Raw genomic sequence first — 21,309 nt, forward strand, 5'->3', positions numbered from 1 at the left:
TTGTACAATTTTGGAATGGTGGTGTGCCGCAGGATTTTTAAATGTAAAAAAGTGTGCCATGGCAAAAGAAGGTTGAAAATCACTGCTCTAAATAAAGCAAGTGGTGAGTGAAGTCTGACAACTAAAAAAGCATTGCAGCAAACTAGTTATTAATGGATTTAAAAAAAATCACTCTCACTTATCTAGAGAGTTAATTTATTGCAAGACTGCAATCATCTTCTAATTACTAGTCGTTTAAGGCAACTAAACTACAAATCATATGATATAGTTCTGCAACACCTACTATATAATGATTGTTGTTTTTAATTGATACTGTTCATCCACAGTGATTATCTCAAGTACATAAAATGCAAATAAACATATCCAGCAGTAATGTAGTCCAAAACCTTAGCTCCAAGCTGCACTACGAAAGGCACCTGGTAGCTTGTTTTAGAGCGCCACTTAGTGACCATATGTCGAATTGCAATTAGGTTCTGTAGATATCGTCATTTCAGTTACCTGGCAACTGTAAACGATCCAAACACTGAGTTGGTGCTGGGTCCGGATGAAGGCCGAGACTTTTGGACCGAGGGTGAGTGAGCTTAAAGGGAAGGCAGGGATAGCGGGATGTGTAATGCGTGGAATGTGCAGAGAGGTTATTATACTGTACAAGCATTAAGGACGCGGTATGTGGGTTACACGGTGGCCCGTGTTGTGAACGTATGGCTGGTGAATATGCACGTACTGTAATGGATATATACGTGTGCATTTTATTAAATGACATATATTGTAAATTCAGACGTATATATGTCAGTAAAAAAAGGGAACCGCATTGCCTATTTTTTTTTTCTTCTGCCTTTTGACATTTTTGGGTTATACTATTTATTATATCATAATAATTTATATGTGTGTACAAATACAATTGTATGTCTGTTCAATATTGTTCCTGGCTTAGAATTCGGATCTTGAATCATTCAACCACTGATATACAGCAGGTGTGTGTATTTAGGCTAAATGCTGCCCTAGGCACAGAGATATCAGCTGCCCTCCCCAAACCTTCAACATCCACCCATTTTAGCTTACATTTGCCTCATATATGGTTCTTACAAACATACTAATAATTTAATTAATTATGAGTTCAAACCCCTGGCCCCACAACTCCTCAGTGAACCTTGTAAATCAGATCGCAACTCAGGTTCTGCAGCCTGTTTGTTAGAACCATACGCACCTCAGCCTTCTGCCTCTAAAGTACCTCCTGCAGGGTGCTTGTGTAGGGGGAGGAGAAGGGGAGAATAACATGGGCCTGGTCACTATTCTCCATCAAAGCCAGGTAGAAATGTTACAAGAATTTATTATTAGCCCAGCGGTGGATCATCCACTGCTGGGCTAATCATTTAAAAAAAATTTTTTTTAAAAAATTGCAATATGTGAAACTGGACCTAAGCAGAACTAATAAGTAAATAAATATATAAATTCCTCCACTGTGGATTCATTTAATATTCTTTTGAATGTGATTCTGGTGTGAGGTTACCTGGTTAAAGAGATTTAGGGCAGCCAACAGGAGCAAAGCAAGGTAAAGGAGGAAGCATGGAGGTGCAGACAAATATAAGTTTACTGACTTGAACAGCAGAACTATTATGGGAAGCTGTAAAATCTGAGACAGAGAGAAAATAAAAACTATAAAAATAAACCTTACATTAATGTGTGAAGTATCAGCATGACGCTATACATCAGCCACACCAGCACATGTAGCTTCTTTGCTAGGAACAAGTTCCCTCTCACCCTGAACTAGACAATGCTGCATGGGGAGGGGCGTGTGTGCACTCACTTATTCTTCCCACTGACACCTTTCTACATTGCACTATTCCCCTAACAAACTTCAGTTAGTTGATCTTAGGGCCACAGCAGAAAGAGGAGGGCTAAGGGGACCAGTAGACATGATGCTGTCTGTCCAAGGCTGCATGGATACAGTGTGAGATGAGTCACACAGCCTCAAGACTGAAGAGAGCAGTGTATGCAGCTGCACAGATGCTCAAATCCTCATGTGCCTGCCGCTCCAGCTTTCTGCTGCATGTGCCTACAGTCAGCCCTACCCAGAATCAATCCCCACCACCAGAGCAGTTACCTGGTAACAGTGGTAACCCCAGTAAGACATTTTCTGATGCAGTGGGAAATGGTTGGATTCCAAGTTAGGGCTTTGCATTCAGAGCTGCACAGTGCACATCTAAAACAGCACATGGCACTAGCTTGGCATGTCACATGACACAGGCACGGTCTGGCACAGTTTTTAAAAAAAATATAAGCAGAGTACTTTTGACTGTGACAGTATTAGGACTGAATGTGTGTGTTCCCCATGTCACATCAGCAGTCTGGTATGAACCATTAAAAAAAAAAAAAAAAAAATTTTTTTTTTTTAAAGGACTCTTGGGCCCCTCAACAGAGACTGGGCCCAGGGCAGCTGCCCCTTTGCCCTGTGTTAAAGACGGTCCTGGCAACATATATACTATATATAGCTTTTTTCCCCCATTTATTTTCTACCATCGTATTTAATGAACTGATACATTGGAATGCCACAGGTATATATACATTTTATTATGTGTGTCAGATGTTGGTTTAGTGTACCCCAAATGTGTAGAGCAAAATAATCTGGGAACTACTGCAGTAGGGGATGAAGGATACCACTGCCTTTTATGGCTCTGATTCTTCATCTGAGCACCTGCAACAATAATTATATATATAACTGAGGCATAAAAATAAGCAATTTTGGAAAAGATGACAAATGACAAACTTTCATGTGGTTTACATGCAGAAACAAGCATTTATGGGTTTTGTGCATTTACAAAAGTTTTTACTTGGTTTTCATGTGTAGCACTGACAACATACCTATTAGAGAGCAATATATGTCCATACACTTGAATTATGGGATATGTTTTATTATGTATTTCTTATTGAATAAGCATAAAATATGTACATAGCTTGACTAGTATGGAATATATTGTAGGAAGATATACCTGACCTGCGCTCATGTAGCAGATCTTTTTGAATGTAGCTGTATGTGTTTTAAAACACTGAAGCAAAGATGGAGGGTTCCAATAAGGAAATCCTTTGAAAGATGTTTGACTTGATATGAAAGTAAAAATCTGCTTATCATAATTAATAGGTTGCTAAATGCCTTGTAACAAACAACTGAAGGAAGATAAAGGATAAAACCAACTGCTTTCTCTGCAAATAAATCTAATGTTTATCTCATCTTTAGTTTTGATGACAACCATCTCTCTGGAATGGACATTTTGAAAGGCAGCCTAGATGGAATTTCTAGACCTCCTTTGGTTTCCAGATCTCGACCAGGCAGCCGAATCTCAAGTTCCCAATCTTTGGAAAGGCCAAAATTGAACTCAGCAGTTGGATCTTTGGAAGTCTTAACTCCACACCCAGGCATCTCAGAGGTACATTTTATAGAAGACTTTTTATGACAATACTTTATTTACTAAAACAAATATTGTTAGTTTCATATAAATGCATGCATATGTAAGCCTACAGGTGAATGTATAGAAACCTAAGCATTTTTATTTTAAACCTCTCTTGGCTTCTTGAAATGTGAGCCATGAAAGTATAAAAACATAAAAGTATTAGTCTTGTTGTCTGGTATTCAGTCATCGCTCAAGGATGTTACAATAGCTTTTTTTTTTTACTATTTTCTATCTTTATGTCAGAATTGAAACATAAACAGCAGTTATGTTTATGCAACAGGCAGTTCTAACTAATTATATAGAGATCCAAAGTACTTGCATACAATTTCCAAGGGTTTACAAATACAAAGTGGTTCCAATCCATTAGAACCCAGTTATGTCATTTTTTAATGGCTTTGCACAGCTTATAATTCCATAATACTTTACACTACAATAGTATGGATACTACTGTTTTCCTGCTGTACCTGCAGCTCTCTTTAAAGCTCTATTCTTCTTTTAACTCATTACAGAAGCCAGTTGGTAAAGCTCTGCTTGTTTGTACTGGGCACTGCCATCTTGGTGTGTACTTATTGTTGCACCTGTGACAGAAGCTGGGCACTTTCACAGATCAGTGATGTTACTGGCTTTTTGACAGCTTTATCTTGCACCATGGGTTTAGTTTGCACATTAGAAAGCAGAAGATTTAAATTTTTTGCTGTTTAATTTTTTGCCTCAGTTTAAAAGTGACCTAACTCAGGAATAATATACAGACATGCAGCCAATGCAAAAACATACAAAACCTGCTCAGTATTGGGCACCCTAACAAAACATTAAAAACCCAAACTTGTACACAACTTAAAAGGACAGGAAACCCCAACATTTCGTGATTCGGATAGAACATGCAATTTTAATCAGCTTTCCAATTTACTTCTATTATCAAATTTGCTTCATTCTCTTGTTATCCTTTGCAGAATGAATATTGACAGCTAGATGAACACATTTAGTTAGCCAATCACAAGAGACAAATGTGTGCAGGCACCAATCAATAGCTATCTCCCACTTGTGTAGGATATGTGTGTATTTTTTTTGAACACAGGATACTAAGAGAACAAAGCACATTTGAAAATATAAGGGAATTTAAAAGTGTCTTAAAGTGACATGCTCTATCTGAATCATGCAAGTTTAATTTTGACTTTCCTATCCTTTTAATATGATAACCAAGTGTCCATTTATGATTGTAGTTAAGAATTTGGAAGTTTTAAAAATATTAAATTGTATAGTTAAAGGGATACTAAACCCATTTTTTTTCTTTAATGATTCAGATAGAGCATGCAATTTTAAGCAACTTCTAATTTACTCCTATTATTAATTTTCTTCATTCTCATGCTGTCTTTATTTGAACAAGCAGGAATGTAATGTAAGGAATGTAAGCCGGCCCATTTTTATTTCAGCACCTGGTAGCGCTTGCTGATTGGTTACTAAATGTAGCAAACTAATCAGCAAGCTCTACCAAGGTGCTGAACCAAAAATGGGCTGGCTCTTAACCTTCCCTTCCTGCATTTTCAAATAAAGATAGCAAGAGAACGAAGAAAAATAGATAATAGGAATAAATTAGAAAGTTAATAAAAATTGCTGCTCTATCTGAATAATGAAAGAAAAAAAATTGTGTTTTGTATCCCTTTAAAGTGAATGTCAACCCCAGCATTTCACAAACACTAGGATTGACTATTGAAACAAATAAAGGGAATTTCAGTCATGAAGTATAAGATACTTAATTGCAGAAAGCTCCTTTATTTGTTTCAAGCGATCGACGATCTGAGCTGCTACGGCAGATCTCTGTTTTGCTTGAGAGGTGACGTTTTCACCTTTTAGCCAATAGCCGTGTGGTAAATACGGCTTTATAGTCAATAGGAACAGCACATTATAGGATTGTTGGAAATAAAGACAGACAAACAACTAGGCTTAAAGAGATGACAAAAAATTATAGATAGGGGTTATCCTCCTAAACTATTAGAAAGTACTATAGATGAACTAAAAGGGACAAAAAATAGAGCATCCAGTGATAAGGAAAACAGGATGGTTTTTGTGAGCCAGTATAACCCCTTAAGTGATAAAGTAGCAGGCCTTATCCGTAAAAATTGGCATATCCTTAAAGGGACATGAAAGCAATTTTTTTTCTTTCGTGATTTAGAAAGAGCATGTCATTTTAAACAACGTTCTAATTTACTTCTATTATCTAATTTGCTTCATTCTCTTGATAGCACTTGCTGAAAAGCATATCTAGATATGCTCAGTAGCTGCTGATTGGTTGCTGCACCTAGAGGCCTTGTGTGATTGGCTCACACATGTGCATTGCTATTTCTTCAACAACGGATATCTAAAGAATTGAGCAAATTAGATAATAGAAGTAAATTGGAAAGTTGTTTAAAATTACATGCCCTATCTGAATCATGAAAGTTTAATTTTGACTATACTGTCCCTTTAAGGAGTGTAATATTGGTATTAAACAGTTTGAGGAACCACCTCTTATGGCCCATAAAAGGGTAAAGAGCCTGAGGGATCATTTAATACATACTGATATTGGGGCAAGTAAAGAATCTAAACAAACATTTTTAGGCAGTAGGAGGATGGGGACATTCCCATGCCTTAACTGTATGAGTTGCAACTCTGTAATTAGGGGGTCTAATTTCCATCATGCACACAGTGGTAAGAAATAAAATATCAAAGGTTTTTTTACTTGTGAGACTACATATGTAGTCTACCTTATTAAATGTCCCTGTTCTTTGGTTTACATAGGAGAAACGACCCGCAGGGCTAGGGACCGCATGAGCCAACATCGTTCTAACATCAGGTGCAGGAACCTCAAAGCCCCCCTATCTAGCCATTTTCTTGAGAAAGGTCACAATATAAGTTAGTTGAGATGGCAAATAATCGATCATGTTCAGCCCAATAGGACAGGTATGGATAGGGAGCGCATCCTTAAACAAAGAGAAATGTGGTGGATCCACAGATTGGAGACATTGACACCTAGGGGGTTAAACAGAGAGCATGACCTGTCTTGTTATTTTTGAGAAATAGGTCTGTATAAAAGATTTCCATATATCCGGTAAAAATAAGGTACTTTGTCAGCATTTTTTGAATTTTAATTTTAGAATTTACTTTAACTTTAATATAGTAACATGAGGGTTTAGTGATAGGTTAAGGTGAAAACAAAAAATAAGTTTTAGTAGTGTTGATTATTCAATGGATGTAGTACAGGTAAGCTGACACTAGAGGGGAGTCATTTTCACAAGTTTGGATGCAAGGGCGGCCAAAATAAATGTATTTAAAGAGTTATTTGGTCATTTGGTTAAAAACATAAAGCATGAATAAGGGGCTGTGACCCCGAAACGTTGCTTGTTTAATGTGAATAAAATTGTTTCCAAGACATACATTGAGTGCTAAGGACCATTTTTGTACAGTAAATACGGCTTGGCGCCCTTGGAGCCGGATTTACCCGCACGGCTATTTGCTAAGAGGTGAAAATGTCACCTCTCTGCAAAACAGCGATCTTCCATGTGCTGCTGTAGCAGCTCAGATCGGCGATCGCTTGAAACAAATAAAGGAGCTTTCTGCATGAAATATTTTATACTTCATGAATAACAGTCCCCTTTTTGTTTATTTTAATAGTCAAATCTAGCGTTTTGTGAAACGCTAGGGTTGACTTTCACTTTGATCAAAAATAGTTAACTGCACATGTCATTATTTATATTATTGGTTAAGTGAAAACAAAATTGCATTTAAACATCAATACAAATCAGTTAACGCCGTGTATATATATGTGTATCAATGAAACTGGTATTGATTAACCCACCTGTACTATATTTGCTGTAACAGAGATTATATTAAACCAGTCCTGTTAGCATCCGTTGCTTTTGAAGCTGGGTATCACTATAAAATAACATATTAAAGGGACAGTGAGTGTACTGTAACATTTTCTTCCCTCTAATGTGTTCCTAATGATACATTTCCCCCTCTGGAGTATATTACATTGTTTACAAATAGCTACTTGACCTTTATTTTATTGTTTGAAATAGTTAATTTTGTCTATTGCACCTATACTGAAAATGTAAATAAAGCTATGTAATTAATATCCAGCAGAATAAATAACAATTCCAATGGGGGTGGGAGAGAGAGGTTGCTATAATGTAAATTTTAAATTTTTATATCAGACAGAGATAAGGAAACCTTTTATGTTTTATAGAGTGTGATAAGATAAGTTCCCCCTGCGAGCTCAGCCCATTTTAATGGGTTGTGGTTTTAAAAGAGCAAAAACATCCATTTCATATGCAAAACCTGAAGGGCAATTTCCTATACATTGTATATTACTTAAAAATATGAATAACTCCATAAAATAGCACATATGTGAGATTAAGGGGGCATGAAACTCAAAATGTAAATCTATTTATATAAAAGAAATTCTACTATCTGTAAATTACCACTAAAAATTGTAGTTTTTCCACTTCCTCCGTATAGGCTGGAGTACATTCTGTGGAATTCAGAATCCTGACCATTCTATATACTGTGTGTTTTGATATAAACAGGAAGCTATTATATATATCTGTCCCTAATTGGCCACAGCAGAGGAAGAGAAACAACACTCAGCGTGTTTGTGCCCAGATTGGAAAACCATTCAAACAATTCTGCAAACAAAATTAAAGGTTTAAATGATTTAAAAAAAGTATGTTTTTGCAGTGCAGTAATCCATTTTAGGTTCATATCTGAAAATAACATTAGTTTCCCTTAAAGGGACATTAAACCCACATTTTTTTCTTTCATGATTTAGAAAGAGTATCTAATTTTAAACAACTTTCTAATTGACTTCTATTATCTAATTTACTTCATTCTCTTGATATCCTTTTGCTGAAAAGCATATCTAGATAGGCTCAGTAGCTGCTGATTGGTGGCTGAACATAGATGCCTTCTTTCATTGGCTCACCCATGTGCATTGCTATGTCTTCAACAAAGGATTCTTAAAGAATGAAGCAAATTAAATAGTAGAAGTAAATTGGAATGTTGTTGAAAATTGTATTCTCTACCTGAATCATGAAAGAAAAATTTGGAGTTTAGTATCCCTTTAAGGTAGCGGCTAATGAGCATTCAATGTGCTTCCTGATCGGCAAATATTCTAATAATCTTTTAGTACACAGTATGTATAGCAGCACATAGGAAACAGCAAGATGAATAATGCTTTTTATTGATAAACATTACAATGTTACTATTATTGTGATGCTGATGATATTTTATTGTACCCAGTTGTCTTCTGGTAAATTGTGGGCACTGAAGTCCAGTGACAGTTCTTCTAAAGAGAGCTTTAGTCCTGGGTCACCTGAAACAGAAAATAAAAAACAGACTGAGATGAAGAGAAGTACAGAAAGTAATGATGAGATGAATGGGGAATCTATCACTGAACGATCTGGAGATGATGACAATTTGCAGATGTCCTGGCTGTCTGATGAAGAAACAGGTTTGATATTTTTTCCCTGTCTATTGCGTTAACTGTAAAATTAAAATGGGTATCATAAATGTAATACACATCAGATATCAAGGATTATTATATTTACATTACTCACCTATGCTAAACACCACCAGTTCTTCATTACCAGATATTAGATTATACAATTTTAAAGGGATGTAGTGCTCCCCCCAATGGGTTAAATACTTGGGTGCTGAAACACAAAATTGGTTGGGTCATGAGATTGCTGCCTCTGATTTGCTCACTGTTTTTTCCTCTTTAGGACAAGCAGTTCTCTGCGGCTTCCTAGCATGACTATATCTGAGTGTTTATTCCGTTTGCAGTGGTTAAACAAATAGCATTTCACAGGCAATAGTGGGAAAATGGCATGATCTAGCTAAATAGAGCATGTGATGTTTTCCACTTTGCCAACTCTTTAAAGGGCCATTACACTGAAACAATGACATGCTCTAATTTGATACAGCATGTCATTTTAAGACCAGTGACCCAGCAGCAGTTTCCACTTGGGATCGGCAGTGCTTTGTGGCTCCTTGGTGGTTCTTTAACTATGTGTTTTAATATGTGGTAACACATAGGGTCCAATGACCTTAAACTCTCCTCCCTGGTGAGATTATCTAAAATGCCTCATCAGTACAGTGAGGTCACTGAAATCATTTCAGAAAGAGCTTTTTACTAGTTATATATGGTTCTGGAAGCGAAGGAGAGACGCATACATTGCAATATAATGCTCAAAAAAAGACCCCAATGATTTTGCGAGATTTCTCTCCATGCTGACGAGTTTATGTTATCATGATCATAGAGTTGGAAGGTCGCTAGTATTAAGATGACAAATTAGAGCATGCAATTTGTTCAATATAAGGGGCCCATTAATCTTGTTTTAGACACTGTTCCACTTAAACATTGTACCACTACTGTTGTGTATTTTTGTTGGATTTTGATTCTTTCTTTTAATCTTTCTTTTTTTATACCACATTTTAATTAATCATTTTAGAATAAGCTTAGATGAAAGCACTGCATATTTTATAATAAAGACTCTAACAAAAGTGATCATAAGGGCCACCCTGAAAGAAGAGAAAAAGTGCAATCTTACAGAACAATCTGAAATGTCCTGAAATATTTTTCTCTTCTTCCCAGGTTGTCATTAAAGTTATTAGTTGTTTTTATATTCATGATCATACAGGTATCACTTTTAGATCAATTTTTTGTTTTAGTCTTAAAAAAGACTTTCCTCAGTGGTGTATTTTGTTTTTGTGCTGCTCTAGGCATTGGAAAATCTGCATTTTCACAACCTTGAGTCAAAAATTTCATTGAATGGAGGATTCTGTTTAAAAATAAAATGTTAAAGTCAAAATTGAACATGGTTGAGATAGAACATGCAATTTTCATAGACTTTTCAATTTACGTATTTTTGCAAATTGACTTTGTTCTGTTGGTATTCTTTTTGAAAAGTGTAAGTAGGTAGATTTGATAGCAGCATATTTCCTCTGGGCTTTCTGCTTCAGTGAGGGAGATATTTTTTTAAAAAAAAGATAAAATGCTCAAAGTCAAAATTGAACTTGGTTAAGATAGAACATGCAATTTTAAGAAACTTTTCAATTTACTTATTTTCTCAAATTGACTTTGTTCTTTTGGTATGCTTTGTTGAAAAGTAGGTAGGCTCAGTATAAATGTACTACTGGAGCTAGCTGGTGATTAGTGGCCCTTGTCTGGTTCAGCACATATGTTCAGATAACTCCAGGTAGTGTATTGCTGCTCTGGGAGGTGATTTGACTATGTATTTGTCCCTGTTAAAGGACCAGTTAACACAGTACTTTTGCATAATCAACAAATGCAAGATAACAAAACAATACAATATAATTTACTCTGAATTTCAAATGAGTAGTAGGTTTTTTCTAACAAATTTCAAAGTTATGTATATTTCCACTCCCCCTGTACCATGTGATAGCAATCAGCCAATCACAAATGCATATACGTATAGTCAGTGAATTCTTGCACATGCTCAGTAGGAGCTGGTGACTCAAAAAGTGTAAATATAAAAGACTGTGCACAATCAGCCAATAGGATTGAGCTCGCATTCTATTGGCTGATTGGAACAGCCAATAGAATACAAGCTCAATCCTATTGGTTGATTGGATCAGCCAATAGGATTGAAGTTCAATCCTATTGGCTGAGTGCATCAGCCAATAGGATTTTTTCAACCTTAATTCCGATTGGCTGATAGAATTCTATCAGCCAATCGGAATCTAAGGTACGCCATCTTGGATGACATCACTTAAAGGAACCTTCATTCGTCGGGAGTCGTCGTAAGAAGAGGATGCTCCGCGCCGGATGTCATGAAGATGGACCCGCTCCTCGCCGGATGGATGAAGATAGAAGATGCAGTCTGGATGAAGACTTCTGCCCATCTGGAGGACCACTTCTCCTGGCTTGGATGAAGACTTCTCCCGGCTTCGTTGAGGACTTCTTGCCGATTCGTTGAGGACTTCTCCCGGCTTCGTTGACGATGGATGTCGGGTCTTCAAAACTGTAAAGTGGATCTTGGGGGTTAGTGTTAGGTTTTTTTAAGGGTTTATTGGGTGGGTTTTAGTTTTAGATTAGGGTTTGGGCAGCAATAGAGCTAAATGCCCTTTTAAGGGCAATACCCATCCAAATGCCCTTTTCAGGGCAATGGGGAGCTAGGTTTTTTAGTTCAGGGTTTTATTTGGGGGGGTCCGTTGTGTGGGTCGTGGGTTTTACTGTTGGGGGGTTGTTTGTATTTTTTTTAGCGGTAAAGAGCTGATTTCTTTGAGGCAATGCCCCGCAAAAGGCCCTTTTAAGGGCTATTGGTAGTTTAGGTTAGGCTAGGTTTTTTGTATTTTGGAGGGGGCTTTTAGATTAGGTGTATTAGTTTAAATATCTTGTAATTTGTTTTTTATTTTTTGTAATTTAGTGTTTTTTTTTTTTGTAATTTAGTTAATTGTATTTAATTTAGGTAATTGATTTAATTGTAGTGTAAGGTTAGGTGTTAGTGTAAGACAGGTTAGGTTTTATTTTACAGGTAAATGTGTATTTATTTTAGCTAGGTAGTTAGTAAATAGATAATAACTATTTAGTAACTATTCTACCTAGTTAAAATAAATACAAACTTACCTGTAAAATAAAAATAAAACCTAAGCTAGCTACAATGTAACTATTAGTTATATTGTAGCTAGCTTAGGGTTTATTTTACAGGTAAGTATTTAGTGTTAAATAGGAATTATTTAGTTATTAATAGTAGGTTTTATTTAGATTTTTTTAAATTACAGGGAGTGCAGAATTATTAGGCAAGTTGTATTTTTGAGGATTAATTTTATTATTGAACAACAACCATGTTCTCAATGAACCCAAAAAACTCATTAATATCAAAGCTGAATATTTTTGGAAGTAGTTTTTAGTTTGTTTTTAGTTTTAGCTATTTTAGGGGGATATCTGTGTGTACAGGTGACTATTACTGTGCATAATTATTAGGCAACTTAACAAAAAACAAATATATACCCATTTCAATTATTTATTTTTACCAGTGAAACCAATATAACATCTCAACATTCACAAATATACATTTCTGACATTCAAAAACAAAACAAAAACAAATCAGTGACCAATATAGCCACCCTTTCTTTGCAAGGGACACTCAAAAACCTGCCATCCATGGATTCTGTCAGTGTTTTGATCTTTCACCATCAACATTGCGTGCAGCAGCAACCACAGCCTCCCAGACACTGTTCAGTAGAGGTGTACTGTTTTCCCTCCTTGTAAATCTCACATTTGATGATGGACCACAGGTTCTCAATGGGGTTCAGATCAGGTGAACAAGGAGGCCATGTCATTAGATTTTCTTCTTTTATACCCTTTCTTGCCAGCCACGCTGTGGAGTACTTGGACGCGTGTGATGGAGCATTGTCCTGCATGAAAATCATGTTTTTCTTGAAGGATGCAGACTTCTTCCTGTACCACTGCTTGAAGAAGGTGTCTTCCAGAAACTGGCAGTAGGACTGGGAGTTGAGCTTGACTCCATCTTCAACCCGAAAAGGCCCCACAAGCTCATCTTTGATGATACCAGCCCAAACCAGTAGTCCACCTCCACCTTGCTGGCGTCTGAGTCGGACTGGAGCTCTCTGCCCTTTACCAATCCAGCCACGGGCCCATCCATCTGGCCCATCAAGACTCACTCTCATTTCATCAGTCCATAAAACCTTAGAAAAATCAGTCTTGAGATATTTCTTGGCCCAGTCTTGACGTTTCAGCTTGTGTGTCTTGTTCAGTGGGTGGTCGTCTTTCAGCCTTCTTACCTTGGCCATGTCTCTGAGTATTGCACACCTTGTGCTTTTGGGCACTCCAGTGATGTTGCAGCTCTGAAATATGGCCAAACTGGTGCAAGTGGCATCTTGGCAGCTGCAACGCTTGACTTTTCTCAGTTCATGGGCAGTTATTTTGCGCCTTGGTTTTTCCACACGCTTTCTTGCGACCCTGTTGACTATTTTGAATGAAACGCTTGATTGTTCGATGATCACGCTTCAGAAGCTTTGCAATTTAAGAGTGCTGCATCCCTCTGCAAGATATCTCACTATTTTTTACTTTTCTGAGCCTGTCAAGTCCTTCTTTTGACTTATTTTGCCAAAGGAAAGGAAGTTGCCTAATAATTATGCACACCTGATATAGAGTGTTGATGTCATTAGACCACACCCCTTCTCATTACAGAGATGCACATCACCTAATATGCTTAATTGGTAGTAGGCTTTCGAGCCTATACAGCTTGGAGTAAGACAACATGCATAAAGAGGATGATGTGGTCAAAATACTCATTTGCCTAATAATTCTGCACTCCCTGTATATTTAAGTTAGTGGGTGTTATACTGATATACTTCAGGAAAGTTCTTTTCTGTAAAAAGCATTATTGAGCTTAAAGAAGCTGCTTCCAGGTGGTAAATCACCTTAGAACAAGCTAACAAGTTATTGAACTATTTTTCTATCTTTAAGTATTTAGATTCTAGGTGATGTCACCATAATTATAACAAAAAACAACAACCAACCAAACAAACAACAGCATCTATCAATTGCCTTCTTATTTTCTTTTATCCAGTCCGTTATGTGATCACTAATAACACAACTGAAGGTTTATGGTACATACTGTTACTTTTATAACATTAAAATGTTACCATCCATCAGAGTTTGAGGATATCTTCTCCATATGTTTGCCAATTAATCATTCTGATTGTACCTTCCTGTGCCAAGGAGAAGATTTATATGAAATCCTCATAGGAACAGCACAAAACTGGCCTGTTCTGTCTCCTTGCAGAACAGTTCATCAAACATATGGCATTATTTAATTTACTATAACCTCCTTGATTACATGCATGTTTTGTAATCTCTACTTCTGAAAGAAGTAAGAATATATCAGTTTAAAATGATACCAGTTAGTTACTGGTATGTTGCTTATCTCCTTTTATTCTTATCATCACATGAGATGTTTAGTAGTCAACATTGCAGTGAGATGATTGTTGTAATTAATACACTTGTTTAAACAGGGTGGCAAAACCATGCTCCTGTATAATAAATTAAAATGTAAATAATGTATGTATGTATATATATATTTATATGTACAGTATGTGTGTGTGTATATATATATATATATATATATATATATATATAAATAAATATATAAGCACTCACTAGACTTTAGACAAAAACATATTCTTTATTCCATATGTGACATTTCGGGACCATTTGAGCCCCTTCCTCAGACAGATGTGTGTGTGTGTGTGTATATATATATATATATATATATATATATATATATATATATATATATATATAATGTGTGTGTGTATTTGGATGGCATTTTTTTTGATGTACTGATTAGAAAACCTATCACATGACACATATAGGCCCCAATTTATCAAAGGTCTTGCGGACCTGAGCCGCCAGCAGGGAGGTGTCAATCAAACCCTATAGCGATTCCTGTCCGCCTGCTCAGAGCAGGCGGACAGGGTTATGGAGCAGCGGTCTTTAGACCGCTGCTTCATAACTTGTGTTTCTGGCGAGTCTGAAGACTCGCCAGAAACACGGCCCTTCAAGCTCCGTACGGAGCTTGTTAAATGGGCCTGATAATGTATGTATGTATGTATCATAATTATTACATTTAAAAAAAATATTTAAATAAATACTGAACATTAATGAACTTCCACAAGAATGCACCAGATACCTTGAGTGTCCTAAACACTAGTTTTTGCCTTTCTAAATGCTGTAGAAAAGGATAGGGGTGTGGAGTAGCTGTGAGTAGGACTCCAACAGTTTTTTTTTTCCAATTAAATATTTTTTATTGAATTTTTACAATAAATGTACAATAGTCGAAATTTTACAGGTACCTTTAACGTACAAACAAAAGTAAGAGGAAAACAAGTGGGAAATCATCACAGTACATGAATTTGAGAGCTTCTTCTGTAGTTTAAATGTCCACAAATATGTAGCTGATTCATTTACATAGCTCAAGAAGAATCTCCATTAGTGAAGAGATATCCACATATCTAACAAACAGCTAAATTTAACAATACAAGTTGGAGTTAAAGAAGAGTGTACTTCCCAATTCTAATCACCTTTATGTGGAATTCACATAGTTAGATTGGTATAACACATCACATTTATTGTCTAAGATTTGTAATGATTCATGGCGTTTTTTGTTCCCATATGTATAAGATGTCTAAAATAAAGTCTCGTTTGCCTATAAAGGTGTAGTTTATCTTTTTTGATGATAAAACATGGTCGACTTCACGTAGCCACATAGCATAATTAGGGGTCTGGGTTTTATTCCAGAATCTGGGTATAAGCCACCTAGCACAATTGAGCATGCATTGGAGCAATTTTTTGAGATATTGGCAAGGGATAGGAGGAACGTCGTTCAGTAGGTGAAAAATTTTATATAGGATCCCAGGGTTCTGTTAATGCATTTAGTAATGTCGTCCCAGTAGTTTTAAGTAGGGAACAAGACCACCAAATGTGGGATAAGGTGCCTGTTTCTTCCGCAGTGTCTCCATCATTATGAGAAGGAATTTCCGAAAGATACTGTGAAGGCGATGTGGGGTCAGGTACCATCTGGAAATCAACTTATAGTTAATTTCTGCTATAACTAGGGAGGTTGTCAGTCAGGTAATGTTTAGTTCTTCTCCCATTTTGTTATATAAGGAGATATGAGATTTGGATATAGATGTGGTAGTGCATAAAACTTCAAAAGGGTTAAGGAGTCTGGTAAGGTCGGCCTAGTGAGGAGGTCGAGGTAGGTGTTGCCTACAATAACAATGCTTGTAGGGTGCTAGGTTGTAGAAGGATAGGGTTGTTGAGAGGGGGGTGAGGGGGAGAGAGCTGGCTCCATATCATATTGGGAGGTGGATAGTATCTTGTCCCATATTCACAGTGTAGTTGCTATGTAGTAGTTTGCGCTAACCTCGGGAGGTCTAAATTTGGCTGGAATCATGCATATGTCTCCAAGATTTATTCCCCTGGTTAAAAAGGATTCTAATTGAACCCATGGGTGTTTCAATGTGATTATCCGGGCTAGGTGGGCTGATTTATAATAGTCAAGTAGATTTGGAGCTCCCAGGCAGCCGTGATCTCTACTTAGATATAAGCTATTCTTAGACACTCTAAATCTTTTCTGGGACCAAATAAATAGTTTTGAATGCTTTTGTTGCTTCATTAAAGGGACATGAAACCTAAATTTTTTTTTCATGATTTAGAAAGAGCATGCAGTTTTAAACAACTTTCTAATTTACTTATATTATCTAATTTGCTTTATTCTCTTGATATTCTTAGCTGAAAAGCATATCTAGATAGGCTCAGTATCTGCTGATTGGTTGCTGCACATAGATACCTCCTGTGATTGGCTCTCCCATGTGCATTGCTCTTTCTTCAACAAAGGATATCTAAAAAAATAAGCAAATTAGATAATAGAAATACATTGGAAAGTTGTTTAAAATTGTATTCTCTATCTGAATCATGAAAGAAAAAATGTGGGTTAGTGTCCCTTTAAATATTGGAGGGGCTTGTTTTACCATTGGAGGGGCAGGTCTAGGGGAAGAACCTGGAAAAGATATTTAGGTAGGAGATTCATTTTTATTTCATTTATACGCCCCATCCAAGAGAAGTGCCCTTATTTATGCCAAGCTTCTAGTGAGTTTTGGCTTTCTTTCTGAAGGGGGATATAGTTAAGGTCAAATAAGTCTGTTTGATTAGAAGATATATGGATTCCTAGGTAATGTATTTTATTTTTGATCTAGAAAGTAGTGTGTGAAGTGAGGTAGTGATATTCGTCTTCTGTAGTATTTACTGGCATTAAGACCAATTTATCCACGTTTATGGAGAAATTTGAGACTTGTATATAATCCGCTCGTTTTTTTAAGAAGGGTAGGTAGTGAGGTGGTAGGGGAGCAAAGTGTGAATATAATATTGTCTGTGTAAAGCAGGCATTTTTGGTGGGCAGGCCCATAGGTGATGCCCTGTATTTGGTTGTTATTTCTAACTCGAGTTGCTAACACCTCTACCACCAATGCAAATAGCAGGGGAGAGAGAGGGGGCAGCCCTGACGTGTACCATTTCTTCTAGAAATTTTTTGAGAAAGGGTATTATTAGCATTCATTCTAGCGGATGGATTATTGTATAGTGCTTGTATGCGGTTAATTAATACATTTGTGAATCCAAACCATGACAGAGTAGACCAGGGGAAGTCCCAGTCCACTCTGTCGAAGACTTTCTCTGCATCTGTAGATAATAGCATTATGGATATTTTCTTAGAGGTAGCGGTGGCCAGAGTTTGCAGTACTCGGATGGTGTTGTCTTTGGCTTCTCTGCCAGGAATAAAGCCAACCTGGTCAGTGTGAATAAGGGACGGAAGGATTTAATTTATTGATTTTGCTTGTAGTTTGGCATATAATTTAATATCTATATTTATCAAGGATATTGGGTGGTAGTTAGTGACTTGTTTGGCTGATTTACCAGGTTTTGGGATGACGGATATCGTGGCTTCGAAAAGGGGCTTTGATAATTGACAGTTGTGATCTAAAGAGTACATTTCAAGAAGGTGGGGGCTTAACTGGGATTTAAATAGGTGGAAAAATGTATGGGTGAATCTGTCCGGGGCCTGGGGATTTACCTTGTGGGAGAGTTTTTATAGCTGCATGGATTTCTTGAAGGGAAAACTGTGACTCCAAGGTCTCACAGTCCTCTTTAGATATGGTGGGGAGTTGGATCTGTGAGAGATAATCATTAATTAATTTAATTTTGATTTCTGATTTTGTCGTAAGGGAGTGCATATGCACATTTTTGATTAGAAGCTTGCTTGTTGCGACTCCGTGAGGAGCTGATGGGATTGGGGATTTTGTTTTAGTGCCCTTTCACAGGTAAGAAAATTTGAAGTGAGTGATGTGAATTGTGCTGCTCTTATTTTACTTTGTTTATGTGTATGTCTCATTATCTCCCCCTAATGTAGCATTTATAAGCTTCCCACTTGCTGGTGGTGTGGGCTTGGAGGTCCATGAAAAGGTTATACAGACCATGCTATGGTCTGACCAGGCTCTATGATGAATTTTGGAGTCAATTAAGATGGCTAATGCATTTTGATCACATAGGATGTAGGAGCGTTGTGGGTTAGAGAAGAAAGTGTAGTCTTTTGTGTTAGGATGCTTTGTTCTCTAGGTATCAAAAAAGGGTATAGTCTGCAGTGCTTGCCAGTTAGCTTTGATTTGGCTGCTTTGAATATTTGATTTCCCAGTGGATTTGTCTAGTGAGGGGCAAATAGGGAAGTTTAAGTCCACCCCTATCAATATTGGGCCTTTTGTGATGTCTAATAACTGATTTATGACTTCGCGAAAGAAGGCACACCAACAGGTTTTATGTGAATGTAGACAGTGCAAGTATTTAGAACATCTTTCATTGAAGCAGGGAGCCCAGAGGGTTTATATTAAGTGGTGAGCATACACTAAAATGACACAGTATTCAGAGGGCAGACCAGAGGTAGTCAACGCCTGATCTAAAGGGCTGTATGAATGTTAGGTACTAATTAGATCTCTAGAGCACAACTGATGCACTTGGATTCTAGAGCTGAACATATAAATACAAATAGGCATGAATGGGTATAGAACATCCAGCAGTCAGCGGTGTGTACATGTGTGTAATTAAACAGGGTATTCTGACGATAAAGTCTAGAGGGATGATGCGTGTAAACAAACCATCATTAAGGCTTGGAATTTAATACCTTTGCATGTGATTCACCAATTACTTGTGAAATTTTGATTTTGCTCCTTTATGTTTAGATATTCAAATATGTAATTAAAACATTGGACTGTTTTACCAACCCAGCTTTATCTTCTTTAACTGCAGATATCCTTCTTTGTAACAATGTAGATGATGGGAACTGTGATTCAGATAAAACTGAAATTTCTCAAACAATGAATGAAAAGCAAAATGAAGGTAATTCTTTGTTTTCTAGTGTGAATTATACTTTCTAATATGTGTGCCGCTAAAATATTAGAAACATATATGCTCTGTATTTTTATTCATTAAAGGGACATGAAACCTATGTATTTTCAATTGTTCTCTCCAAGTATTGGTCTTTGGTTGACGGACAGATATAAGATAAAGAAGCCTTTATATGTACACATTATGATAAAAGTAATGAGATCTGATTATTCCTACGAGCTCAACCCATTTTATCAGGTTGTGGCTTCAAAACACAAAATCAGCTATTTCATATACACAAAGAAACCTTAAAAAGCAAATTCTTGTACATTTTATATGCTGCAGTTGGTAAAAAAGTAATTGGAAAAACATTAAGGGAAAAACAATTTTACAGTGTACTGTCTTTTAACAAGATAGGAACAAGATCTAAAATTCAAGTGCAATCTCATTAAAATATATCTGATATTGATATGGTTAAATAAATTGTACACTAATTTGCAGGCGCCATGTGTAGATGAGAAAACCGATAAAATGTCAAATAGAAAAAAAACTAAAACAAAAAAACTTTCAAATTTACTTGTTTTAGCATTGTCACCTTTTTCTTTGTCTTCTTGGTTTAAAAATGTCTCCTTTTCTTGAGTGCCATACTGAAGAATTGTTCAAGACAAAATCACACTCCTGAGCCTATGGGCCCATCTATCAAACACTGGATGGACAAGGTTCCTGTCCGGGGGCCTTTATTGTGAGGAATCACAGCAGGCGGCAAGGGTTTGCTGCCTGCAAAAGGAAAAATAGCCAGCCTCCTGCTCTTGTGCAACCAGTTATGCAGGCTTGTCAATCATAAGGCTGCTGCTACTTAAAGGGACATGAAACTTTCTAATTTACTTCTATGATCTAATTTGCTCCATTCTCTTGATATCCTTGGCTAAAAAGCACATTTAGATAGGCTCACTAGCTGCTGATTGGTGGCTGCACATAGATGCCTCGAATGATTGGCTCACCCATGTGAACTGCTATTTCTTCAACAAAGGATATCTAAAGAATGAAGCAAATTAGACAATAGAATTAAATTAGAATGTTGTTTAAAATTGTATTCTGTACCTGAATAATTAAGATATTTTTTGGGTTGAGGGTCCCTTTAACTCTGCAACGGCAGCTTCATAAATAAAGCCCATGTGTGGTAGTGTTGTGTGTAGCAATTTTGTACAAACAACTTGTAGAGTGAGCTTTAAAGGACAGTAGCTTCAGCCCTTCAGTAGTCTTCCTGCTACATCCTTCCTCTACACGTTACTTGTGCTTCAAACACCGCTGCAGAAACATAATTCTTAATGCACATGCACACATAGAATCCTCTGCACTATGCCATTAAGAAGACTAAGAAAAAGAGGTACATTTGATATTTAATGTGCCACTCTTCTTATACTAGTGGTCCTATTTTTTTTTTTGCGTCCATCAGGTTTGTCTGTTTTCCTAACCTTATCTTCTACAGAACTCTGCCCTGCTGTCTGTCTACCCACAAGTCTTGCTGGTCACCCAATGAAAATTAATTTCCGATGTACCTGAGCCTCACTCATCCTGACATTCTTGAATTTCTTCCTCAGATATTCTTGTCATTGTCTCATTTTTTTCCTTTTCAGTTTCCAGTATTGCCTGTCATTCACACTGAATTATTTGTATAATTTCCATTAAGAGGTATAAGTGTATTGCTATTCCTAGGCTCAGGAACAGCAATACACATATACATCTTATTAGCTGGAGTCCCATTAGTTCCTTGCTGCTCTGGGGCTGACTTTAACTATGTGTTTGAATCCATTTGCAAGGGTTAAACTCATATGCAAGCAATAGAGCAATTATAACATGCTCTATCATATTAAAATATTTTCTTTTTTCCCTTTACATATA

General features: G+C 36.7%; 1 protein-coding gene and 1 long non-coding RNA gene across 2 annotated transcripts in view; one reads left to right on the forward strand and one right to left on the reverse strand.

Moving 5' to 3' along the window:
* Window positions 1-518: 518 nt before the first annotated feature.
* FSIP1 (fibrous sheath interacting protein 1) overlaps window positions 519-21,309 on the forward strand; it is a 194,021-nt gene continuing 173,230 nt past the window's right edge. The window contains exons 1-4 of the mRNA XM_053697687.1: window positions 519-571; window positions 3,236-3,425; window positions 8,724-8,934; window positions 19,330-19,419. Coding sequence (XP_053553662.1) covers window positions 3,261-3,425; window positions 8,724-8,934; window positions 19,330-19,419 — 466 coding nt within the window. The 5' untranslated portion in view covers window positions 519-571; window positions 3,236-3,260. The remainder of the gene's footprint in view (window positions 572-3,235; window positions 3,426-8,723; window positions 8,935-19,329; window positions 19,420-21,309) is intronic.
* Window positions 8,647-21,309, reverse strand: part of LOC128644985 (uncharacterized) — a 47,388-nt gene continuing 34,725 nt past the window's right edge. Inside the window, exon 2 of the long non-coding RNA XR_008400063.1 lies at window positions 8,647-8,796. This is a non-coding gene — a long non-coding RNA (uncharacterized LOC128644985). The remainder of the gene's footprint in view (window positions 8,797-21,309) is intronic.

Source organism: Bombina bombina, chromosome 1, assembly GCF_027579735.1.
Source record: "Bombina bombina isolate aBomBom1 chromosome 1, aBomBom1.pri, whole genome shotgun sequence".
NCBI classification, from domain to species: Eukaryota; Metazoa; Chordata; class Amphibia; order Anura; family Bombinatoridae; genus Bombina; species Bombina bombina.